The sequence below is a fragment of the Morus notabilis genome, unplaced genomic scaffold (genome assembly GCF_000414095.1).
Source record: "Morus notabilis unplaced genomic scaffold, ASM41409v2 Scaffold848, whole genome shotgun sequence".
Classification (NCBI taxonomy): Eukaryota; Viridiplantae; Streptophyta; class Magnoliopsida; order Rosales; family Moraceae; genus Morus; species Morus notabilis.
In genome coordinates, this window is record NW_010367943.1 from 605,158 (window position 1) to 617,568 (window position 12,411).

General features: G+C 34.3%; 1 protein-coding gene across 1 annotated transcript; it reads right to left on the reverse strand.

The window, feature by feature from the left end:
* Positions 1–4,955: 4,955 nt before the first annotated feature.
* Positions 4,956–7,191, reverse strand: LOC21402823 (BURP domain protein RD22). Its single transcript, XM_024175895.1, has 3 exons — positions 7,036–7,191; positions 6,674–6,782; positions 4,956–6,087 (listed from the first exon to the last, which is right to left on the reverse strand). Exons 1-3 carry the CDS (start codon positions 7,075–7,077, stop codon positions 5,135–5,137), a joined length of 1,104 nt encoding a protein of 367 aa, XP_024031663.1. The 5' UTR covers positions 7,078–7,191; the 3' UTR covers positions 4,956–5,134.
* Positions 7,192–12,411: the final 5,220 nt, after the last annotated feature.

Sequence of the window (12,411 nt, forward strand, 5' to 3'; positions counted from 1 at the left end):
ATAAATATGAAAATATGAGATATTTTGATTATATTTATTAATTGAGAAGGTCTCGGTTCAATTTGCGATATTTTGACCTACCCTACGGCGACACTATATTCGTGGTAAATTGGATTATCGATGGCACCTAAAATTAAAACATGATTTATGTATTTTTCATGTGCATCATGCATCATATTTAATTGTGCCTAAATTCACATGTTTTGATATTCATGCACATAAATTGATTAGATGAATATTCTACTTATTTCCAGCAATATGTCAAATCCTAAAATCTCACTACATGAAACTGAAACACTGACTAGAGATAAACTATGCAAAGTGGTAAAGTAACATAAACAACTTACATTCATGTGATGAATATAAATTTGTCCCAAATGGAGGATTGTCCTCATGTCCCTAATAAAACCATTGTAGCTAACTATTAGCTAGGGTTGTGCATGGTAATTCACAAGAAGCTTGAAGGCATGGAGACAGCTTATGAGATAATGCAGTCATCAGATACTGTATCTGGAAATCTATAAAACAAAAGGGTTGGCTGAATACTGTGAGAGCCTTGAGTAAAAGACAAAAGGAAAGTCGTTTCCACCAAAATAAAGAAAAAGAATCAAGCAAATATGATTTGCTAGTTCTAAAAACATGTTTAGTAAAAAGGGTGATTCCTTATTTCTGAATAGTAGATTCGGGAGTTGCTACTCATGTTTGTTTTCTTTATTAAGTCTTAGTTCTTACAAAGAAATTGTGTCCCGAAATAAAGAAAGGATCTCAAGCAAATATGATTTGCTAGTTCTAAAAACATGTTTAGTAAAAAGGGTGATTCCTTATTTCTGAATAGTAGATTCGGGAGTTGCTACTCATGTTTGTTTTCTTTATTAAGTCTTAGTTCTTACAAAGAAATTGTGTCCCGAAATAAAGAAAGGATCTCAAGCAAATATGATTTGCTAGTTCTAAAAACATGTTTAGTAAAAAGGGTGATTCCTTATTTCTGAATAGTAGATTCGGGAGTTGCTACTCATGTTTGTTTTCTTTATTAAGTCTTAGTTCTTACAAAGAACTTGCCGTCAGGGACTACACGATGAAAGTGGAAATACCGCGAGGATATTGGCAAAAGCAGTGGGAGAAGTTAGACTTCAATTTTAGAAATACCTTGTTGTGAACAATGTTTATTTCCCTCCAAGCATAAAAAGAAATTTGATTTCTAATTCCAAATTGTTTGAGCAATTACCTTTAATAATAATCTAGTCCACATCTTTCGGAATTGTTCTGAGATATGTTCTAGATATTTGGAAAATGGTTTATACCGTTTAAACCGATGCCTGGCTCACTGTGAAATATTAAAATGTTCAAAAGTTGCCGAACCTAAGAATAAGAAGCAAAGGATCTCTCACGATAAATAACACATATATGTGGCATCTTAGACTTGGTCATATTAGCCTAAACAAGATTTAAAGACTGGTAAAGGATGATCCTTTATGCGAACTAAAAGTTAGTAAGCTTCCAGCCTATGAATCTTGTCTGGGAGGCAAAATGACCACGGGGCCTTCCATGTCGAAAGGAGAAAGAACCACAGAATCTCTTCAGCTAATACATTCGGATGTATGTGGACCGTTAAACGTCCAAGATAAAGGAGGTTACAAATATTTCATCACTTTTATTGATGATTATTTGAGATATGGTTATGTTTACCTAATGCAATAGAAATCTGAAACTTTTAGAAAGTTTAGAGAATTCTGAGCATAAGTTGAAAAACAGTTAGGTAAACCAATCAAGACACTTCGATTAGATCGAGGGGGTGAATGCCTGGACTAAGAGTTTCAGGATATCTTGATTGGAGAAGGTGTGGTATCCTAATTGACTACGCCCGGTACACCATAGCATAATGGTGTAGCCGAAAAGAGAAATCAAACTTTGCTCGACATGATAAGATCAATGTTGAGTTATTCTTCACTTCCTACTTCGTTCTGGGATTATTCCTAAGAATCACCGTGTATATTCTGAATCTAGTACCATCTAAGTCTATACGAAAGACGCCCCTAGAGTTGTGAAATGGTCGAAAGCCAGTTTTGAAGCATATTCACATATAGGGGTGTCCGGCTCATGTGATGAAATAATAGACTGGGAAGTTGGAACCAAGATCATAAATATGCATGTTTGTAGGATATGCAATGGGGACAAGAGAATGATTATTTTATATAGTCATAAGAATCAAAAGTATTTGTATCGACAAATGCCACGTTTCTGGAGCATGACTATATGATAGTTATCAAGCCTAGAAGCAAAGAAGTTCTGGAAAAGTTACTTTCCAATAAGATTGGACCACAACCGACAAGAGTTGTTAGAACGCTAAGAATGACCACGATTCCTAATCAAACTCCAATAAGATTGGAGCAAGGACTGTTCGTGGTCAAAGGACTCAAGTTATCATCCGAGTCGGCTTTCAAGTTTTTTTTTTGATTGAGTTCTTAATATATATAAGTTAATGAGATTAATTTATTCGTGCATAAATTAATATAATCTATAGAGTATCTCAAAAGTTTTATGAAAATTTTTGTTATACACGATCCGCCTCTTCCCCGCACCACCGCGCTTCCGCACCCGGATTCGATCCGGAGACCAACATAAGTTCCTCCCAAAGCTTCCAATCATTCTTCAAAGCATCCCATTTATTCTTCAATTGTTGTCTTTTATATACTCGTTTGGTTGCTTCATTAAATTTTCGAATTAAATTTTCCCATCCAACTTTATCCAAATGAGTTCCAGGACGACGTCCAGCTTCCACGTCTATAATACACAAATCACAAAACAGATCCACAGTCTCGGGGTCCCATATTGCTTTACCTTGTGGTATAATACCCTCCATTTGAGAATTGATAACTGAAAGTCTAAAACAATATGAGGCTTCATGCTTTAATTTACAAAAATAACAATAAGGGTAATTCTAACCTTATTTCCAATTCGAACACTCAATCAATAGCCAAACTAAGCATAGCTTCTAGTCCTAGATGCTTCACCTAAAAATTGGCATAAGAACTAGTGTATTTGATTGAAACATCAAGATCATCGTTTTATGAAAAAGAATGGATGCCCTGATTACTGTTTTTTTGGCGTTTCATTATCCTTTAAAGTTCTATGCATTTGTCATACTAGTGAACTTTGATAATGTAATACTAACAGTTCGTGTGATTTATTTCAGGTAAAAGAGATTAGTAACCAACTTGCTCCAGAGATTACTTGGTGGCAAGCTGAAGCTCTAATGGCACTTTAGGAGGTGATTAACTTTTCTTATATCTAATTCAAGAAGTTGATGTTTAGCTGCTTCCATATAATAAGACAGAACCTAATTATGTGATTAAGAAACATGGAAATGGATTTACCAATTTTATTCATGCTTTTACTTGGCGAGGAAATCAAGTTGTTTGGGTAGGAGGGAAAGAAATACTCTATCTGCTAGGTATGGTCATCTCGAATAACTTGTTACTTACATTTGCTTAGAACGATATTTGCAATGATAATTGCACATGAAAAGTATTCACGTTCACACATTAGATTACTGCCTATGTTTAATTGCTAAAAGTATGTAAAACATCAAGAATACACAACAAAAAACGACAACAAAAAATATGATAAGAGCAAATAGCAAATCATAACCCTCAACAGTATGGTCATCTCATTTCATTTTCTGTGTTGAGGAACCCAGAAACTTTCAACAATGTACAATGATCTGAAGAAAATCAGAACCCTAAACCAAACCCATTTACGCACAAAAAATCAGAACTCAATCTAAAGCCGCACTAAAAATCGAGCACTTACAGAGGTTACCCTCTTGATGTGATGATGGGCAGTCGGAGGAGGAGATGGGATACCGGCAAACCAAACCCTCAACAATGCTCAACCGTTTTTCTTTGAAGGCAAAAGTCAGAAACCTAAAACCCAAAATATTCAAACTAAAAATCAGACCCAAAAATCTAAATGTTCAAACTAAAAATCGCGCAGTTAGAGAGGCTTACCTCTTGATCTGATGATGAGAGACGGGCAGTTGGAGGAGGAGAAGGGAGACCGGCAACGAAGAGATCAATCGGGCGGAGGAGAAACCAAACGAGTCCCGAGAGGCCAACGGAGAGATCAACCGGCAAACGGAGAGAGAGGCCGGTGAACGGAGCTGGGGAACCTCGCTTTGAACGGCGAGGAGGAGAGAGGATAGAACTCTCAAAAAAATTTTCGTAGAGGAGGAAGAGAGATACGAGTGGAGGAGAGTGGAGAGATCTGAAATGAAAATGGGTGGTAAATTTCAAATTTCAGTGGGGGTAAAATTGGAAATAAAAAATTTCATTAAACACTCAAAACAGATTCCCGCATAAGCTAAAAGCAGAATCAGCCTCAGAATCAGCCTAAAAGCTGATTCTGCTTTTAGCTTCAGATTGAGAGGAAATTATTTAAAAATCTGTTTCACCAAACAAAATTTTAGATTTTAGATCTCTCAATAAGTGCTTTTTCTCTCCTAAAAGCAATACCAAACCCACCCAATATAGTTATAATCTAAACTTTCTTCGAAGATGTCTAAAGCTCATTTTCTTTTCCAAGAATGTCATGCTACAAGATATACTTGACTTTAGCAAGTTAGTTGTAACAACTGACAAGTATAGTTTCAGAAGTTGGCTACATGGGACTGGGCAATCTTGTGTTGGAAGGGTTTTTATGTTTTATTTTTTATAATATATATATATATATTATTAATTAAATTCATGCGTCAAGTTACGTTCTCGTTGTTTGTTTTTCTCTGGCTTATGTCCCTGTGATTAAAGCAGTAGAATGACATCTGTTGAGAAGGAATTTTTGAATATGTCGGTTTTTATTTTTATTTTTATTGTTTCAAATGGCTGCTAATGTAAACATTTGTTAAGAAAGAATTTTGAAGAGAACTAAATTATCATATTGGAGCAATATGATATTATTAATTACCAAAAGCATAGGTAATAACATTTAATATATTCATACTCAAGTATACATATAGCATAATTCATATGGTGCATATATAATGTAGACTACTTCATACTTATTATTACAAGGGACTCGCATGATCTAAAACTGTTGCAACTGAAACTACTCAAACCGAACATGTGGAATTCTGGTTGGTTTATGCAGATTTCTTGTTTGGAATCCAGACTATATGATCCTCAGGAAGAAAATGGCAGACAGGAACAGTTCCTGGCTTGACTTTGAGCACTTGGAAGGCCAAATGCCTTGGGTTCCAGGCCGCGGTATCCGTGTGGCATACCGCTACTGCTTTAGCTTTCACCCCATCAGCGCCTTCCATGGACACCAAATAAGTCTCTGTGGTCTGTGTCGCGTGGCAGTAGAACACCGCATACGCGTACTTCTGCTTGTGGCACGCAACAGACTTCTCGCCCGACGTCTTCTTTTCAACTCTTGTCACCGTATAGGTCTGCACCCCGGTCTCCTTCTCCACCTCCGTCGATAAGACCTGCACGTCTTTTCCAAGCTTGAAGGTGCTGAAGTCGATCATCGACTCCAATGAAGTCGCGCAGTACTTCTCCTCGCCCTTAACGCTTGGACTGTCACACTCGTTGAGCGTTTCCTTGATCATATCAGCTTCTTCTGACTGCGGTGTCACGGAGAATTTTGTCAAAATTTCAGGCAGTTTGTTGGACGAGAAAGGGATTGATGCAGCCACTTGGCGGGGCAAGAAAGTCGCCCTGTTTGAACTTTTGGTGAAGTGCAAGTTAATTTTGGCGCCGGGATGAACGTCCTTCTCCAAGAAGAAGAGGGCTACATTGGGGTCCTCATGGAGTTGAGTCTCACTGGCAGCATATAAGTAGTTGAATGGATCTTTCCCTGGGTGTACTCCAACATAAACAGGCCTGCCCTTGTGGCCTGTGCTTACAGAGACCCCTCCTTTCCCAACACCAACATTGGTTCTTTTTCCAGGCTTTCCTGTATTAACCCTGACGCCAGGGCCTTTCCCGACGGTCACATGGGTGCCGCCGCCTGAGTTCCCCTTCCCCGTGTTAACGTTAACTCCCGATCCCTTTCCGACATTGACGGAAGTACTCTTGTCTTCCCCAAAGTCTGCAAATCAACAAAATGATCAAGCCAGTTATGACTAGTGTGACAAAGTAACAACTCAACCATGCTTATAAAACACATAGATCAAACTCAGCTATCCTAGTTATTTGGTGAAAAAGTATTGTTGCTTTTGTTAATATGCACATCTTTGTAGTGGCTCGCTTATTTTTGTACATAATAATCTTGAAAGAAGCAACTTCTAGCCTTATGGCTTCTTGGGTTAAAAAATTGTTTCTATAATGTTCAGATAATTTTCTAGAAGAGCTTCCATAAAAAACTATTCTAAGTAGTCTTTAAAATTTGTACCATCTCTTTGAAAAGTTTTTATAAATATTTTTGTAATAATTTTTATTACCCATTAGAAGATTTAAACATCATTTTCATCTTTTTAAGCTTTTAAAATTAAAAAAAAAAGGATTGAAACACAGAAAAATCATAACTTTTCCTTCTCTTCTTTCAATAACTAAATTATAAGAAAAAACAATGAGAAATAGACCCTAGAGTATTTCATCGAAATGAGTGTATGATGATCACAAGAGATATTTTGAGTGAAATCTCTAAGAGGAGCTATTGGTTTCAAAGTACCAACCAGCAGGTTGCAAAAGATCACTGACGGCTTTCGGGATCGGCGTGTTTGGCAGGGAAGACTTCCAGTAAAGTTCAGGAGACAGCACGGCGTGGCTCGCTGCAAGCAATAACTGCACGCATATATGATCAATTCGCATTAGCTCTCGATATATTTTGAACGGAAATTTAAACTTTTGCTAGAGAAAACACCCTAACTAAAAAGTTTAAAATATAATTCATACCAACAAATTAAACAAATGACATATATACATGTATATATATACACACACGCGTATATACATATGTATACACAGTAGATAACAACACACACACACACAAAACTATCAGACAAAATACATAGATTTGAAAACACGAAAAGCTTACCGTGAGAAAAGCAAGGATGTATGGAAGATGAAGAAACCCCATAACTGCTAAGGCTGTGAAAATTGGATCTGCAAAACAAGTACTTTGGTTGAGAGACTTCAGAGAGAAGTATTTGAGCTGAGAGCTAACTTATAATACTAGTACGAATTGTATATCTATTTGTTGCCTTTATAGATACATATATATATATATATATATAATGGCGTAGGTTTGTGCTAACTTTTTCCACCCACAATATCGATTATTAATTACTTCCAACTGTCCCTGGCTCACTTACTCATAACTACATTAACGTCGAAATGGGACAGCTGCATATATATAGAGGACGTACGTACTTGACAAGTGCATGGCGGTGAGATTATTTATGTTAAAAACTTTTTTGTTTTTCTTAGAGAGTTGTTTCTTTTTTTTTTTTTTCCTCCCTTCATCATTGCTTGGATTGTGCTTTAGTGACAGATCTACAGATAAAAGTTTGAAAAATTTATCATCTCTCTTTAATAGCATGAGTGACATTTTCCAGCAATCGTATTTAAACTAACAACTACTACATTTATTAGGGTTTAGTAGGAGTTGCAGGTCGTATTCTTAATTTCTTGATTTTTTTTTCTTTCATGTCTTGTTGTGTATTTGGATAATTGTATGATAGTTAGGGTTTTATTAACCATTAAATTAAATTAAAATTATATTAAATTAAATAAAGTATGATAATTTAGCGGAATCGGGTGAAAATCCGATAGTTGTGTTATTAGTTTGGATATTTTTTTGTCATATTCATCGAAAACTTATCCTTTTTTTCTTTTTTTTTTTCGTTTCAAGATATGTGAAGAAGTGATTTACTTTGTAATTTTCCCGCACGCATGTTCTGTATTTTACAATAATAATAGTAATAATAATAATAATAATAATAATAATAATAATAATAGTAATAATAATAATAATAATAATAAAAGCATGTTGTGGATAGTACATCAATTTGGTTGGTATCCGTTAGGAAAAAAGTGGATATACAATTTTCATTATTTTTGAAAAATATAACAAAGCAGAAAATTAAAGAGTTACGTGTATATTAGAGATGTGAAGAAAACAGTATTTTCGTTTAATTAATTATATGCCTACAAATTTTGTTTTTGTTTTCCCGTTATAGCCTGATAGGATTAAATCTGAGGGTTCGAGAAACTAAGATTTTTTTTATTGTTATTATTATTTTAGTTGTTTTTTTGGAATTGTTCTAGATGGAAACGACTTTTTTTTTTTAAATTTATCTAATTGGCTCTCTCTCTCTCTCTCTCTCTCTCTCTCTCTCTCTCTCTCTCCCTAAAAAAAAAATGGCTGTCGTAGCTAAGATCTCTCTCTCTCTCTCTCTCTCTCTCTCTCTCTCTCTCTCTCTCTCTCCCCCCGACATACACGCACGCACACACGATTGAATGATTTCCCTATGCATGAATAAAGACGTATGGTCGTGAACAACCTAATTAACCTTAAGGGCATCTGTTTTTTTAATCATCAATTTCTGAAGCAGGTAAGAGTAGAGGTATCAAAAGGTAAAATGGAAGAAACAGGCTCTAACCTAATGTTTGGTGGAGGGATTCGTTCCCTGATTCGAATCATGATTCATGGTTCGCTACAGTATTTTCTCTCACAAAAAATTCACGTAAATCGAAAATGGTTCGAATCACATGATATATATATATAAACACACACACAGAGCATTTGTATGCATAATTTGTACACAGCTCGACTTATAACAGGTTTGATGATCAACTGTTGAACAAAGTTGAAACGTTTTGTCTGATCATCACTATGACGCTGTTATATATCTCAGTAAAATGTGGTTTAAGTCTTGTTCGCATTATATATTAATGCATATATTAAATAACACTTTTTTAGTTCTGTCAAAGAAAATAAAACATGAAATTTTTAATTGTACTGTCCAATAACATTAATGCTCAAAGGAAAAATAAAATGGTACTAGGAGAGATGACATAAGAATGATTAATTTCATAAATGCCCACTATGAACTTTGCACTTTATTCTTAACATGCCCTAAAGGGTATTTCGCCTTCTAAATTATATACCTTAGTTTAAAATATCCCCTATGTCTATAATACTAACAAAATGATGATGTAAATTAATTTATAAAATGCCCCCAAACTATTAATTTTAAATCAATTTGCAATTTGAATTATTTCTTTTATATCAACTTGCTCCCAAATTTATTAATAAATAAAGAGGCATGTTAACGCACATTTATGAAATAACATTAGTTCAAGAGTGTTTTAAACTCCTTTACATAATTCGGGGGTGAAATGAGATTTAAGAGACATGTTAAACTGGGATACAAAGTGCAGTGGTGGGAATTTATGTAATTAATCCACCTAAGAATAATAAGAAAATTAAGTTGAAATGAGGCATGTTAAACTAGGATACAAAGTGGTGGGCACTTATGACATTAATCAACCTAAAAATAATAAGAAAATTAAGTTGAAATTACAGAATCACCCTTGATAAGAAACCCTTCCCTATTATATGATAGTACAAAATGGAAACAATAAATTGTGCTTGGTAGTTGGTGTCCGGCTCAGTTGAGCTCACACATTAATTATACCACTGTACTTCTTGCATTATATAGATTGTTACTTTGAAAATCACCTACGAAAATAGGCCAAGAGATGAGGGTCTCTCTCAAATTCACAATTTTTCAGCATGTCTTGTGGTGAAATCGTTGAAGTACTCTTGGTGTCCCAAAATTTGAGTGTGTTTTAAACAGTAGTGGCACATATATTGAGTATGAGTCTCCAAACGGACTGGGGCTTAGCAGTATTATTAGAAGTTATTTGATTTGTGGTTGGGGTCAAATTGCACTTAAACTTCTATAATAATAATAATAATAATAATAATAATAAAAAGGAGATAAAGACCGCTTAAATTATTTATTTCATATAATCTATTTAGTACGTAGCGAGACACCACTATAGGATGAACCGTAAATTCAAACATCTTGAGTTTTCAAACTTTAAAAATAATAAAACTTATGAGTTGAATGAGCTTGGAAGATTCTTTGATAGTAGTAGTAATAATAAAAGAAGAAGAAGCTTATATCTCTCTTTTCTTCTTTAATGTATGGGTGGAAATGAATGATAACCGAATGGGGTGGAGGAAGAAGAAAGGAAAAGATCAGAAGAGAAGAAGATATGGTCGGTTCTTTGTTTAATATATTCGACTCATTTGATGAAGAGAAAGTTGGTCCAAGTTCACTCGTTGAATCTGAAGTTTTACTACATTTATTATTGTAATCTCTCTTTCTTGTAAAGAAAATGGAACAATTAAGCTTTAGGGTCCCGGTTATGGACCCACATGAATAAATTGTCACTAAAGTTTATGGGGTACACTCGGTGTATAATGCCACTACCCTAGTTGGAGAAGGAATACTATTAAATTATATTAGTTGTGATTCATCAACCTCTCATATTCTGTTTGTAAAATCTGATGGGCCAAAGTTGATTTCTTTGGGGTATGTTTTGAAGTTTATATCTGAGGTGATCAAATAAAGGAAATTAGGACTGTCCCAAAAGCTTTTTTGCTGCAACTAACATTTTAAATATTCGATTCTGTCATGAAACTGATTGTGTTTAAACTCTGAAAATGAGTTCCACGTTAGTTGAGATTGCAACAGTTTACCAATATTTATCCGACCAACATATATATAGAATACATTATTACTCATGTTGAAGAGAGAATATTCACTACTTATATGCATGGCTATCTTCCACTGTGGGTGGGAAATCAAAATATTACTTTAAAGTCGAGAGAGAAGAAAAGAAATCACTTAGATTAAGGGATAGGGTTTTAGTAAACTCTTTTTTTTTTTCTTCCTCTCCTTTTAAATTAAAAAAAAAACACTAACAAACAAACGAGAGAGAGCGAGAGAGAAAGAGAAAGGAGAAGAAATCACTTAGATTAAGGGACAGGGTTTTAGTAAACTCAATTTTTTTTTTGTTTTTTTTATCCCTCACCTCTTTTTAAATTAAAAAAAAAAACTGACAAACAAACGAGCCAGTGTTTGAAGTTGTTTGCACGCAGTTTGTTGTATAAATTAAGCTATTGCTGTTATTTCAAAAACAACTACAAAAATTAAGCTACTTTTATGATCTGTGTGTACAGGGTAGGACCATAAATATTGAACTACTAGTAGTCTCTATTTTTAACCGTCAAATCTATATAAAAAATCATATATTCTATTTTTTTTTTTTTAAATTTGAGTGATTTTGAGTTTTTGACCTGATTGAGTAAGTAAAAAATCATATATTCTATTTTTTTTTTTAAATTTGAGTGATTTTGAGTTTTTGACCTGATTGAGTAAAAAACAAGCAGCAGGAAAACTCTCTGTATTTATATATTGAAATTACAAATTTATGATGAAGAAGTTGGGCTTGTTTTGTGGGTTTTGTTATTTAAAACAATTGATCCGACCCAAAATTGATATTGTGGCCCAGAACTGGAACAGGTGGCCTACTTTTTGTACGATAATGGGTCATCTTGACTAAAACGATTTCAAAATGAAAGTTTGTAGGGCAAAGTCGCCTAAACTCATATATGTGTATAGCGAGTAATACTATGCAAATTCTCTAATATCATCTTATAATAAAGTTGCATGTACCTTACGTATTAGGTAATAGAAATTATCACTACTTTGAGCAGGGTAACGAACTTTGGTATTAAATAATTAGAATCATTATCATGCTATGGTAACTAATTTTGCTCTTTGTGCAATTTACCGAAAAGTACAAACCCTTGTAGAATATTCCTTAAGTAGCAAGATCAAATTAATAAAATTCATCGTTAATTAAACTCGAAACCTGGAATATAGTTGTTTTAGGGTCAAGTCCGATCTACTCAATACAATCACACAACCTAGGTAGAGAGGAGGTCTCACGTCCAATATTGAGACGAATTCTAACATTGTTGAAACGACATTTTATGTTGGGACTATTCGTTTAGTAGAGGAAGGGGAATTATCCGTACATAAATATTTAACATTTATTAGACACAAAAAAAATAAAGTATCAAAATTGTTCGGTTAAAAACTGATCGTACTAATAAAAAAGTCTTATAGGAGAAAGATCCCAATTTATAATGCCTCCATCCAACTGTAATTAATTGAGAATTCATTAATTTTAGAACGGCTAGTAGATAGGTTTATTCAAAATGATCTTCCCGGCCCTATTTGGTGTGTGCTTCCATGTAAACGAAAGATCAATTCATACATGCATACATACGTACGTACATGTACATACATACATACATACACAGATACAAAAATATACACACACACACACACATGTACATACATACATACTTGTACACACCTATACAAAT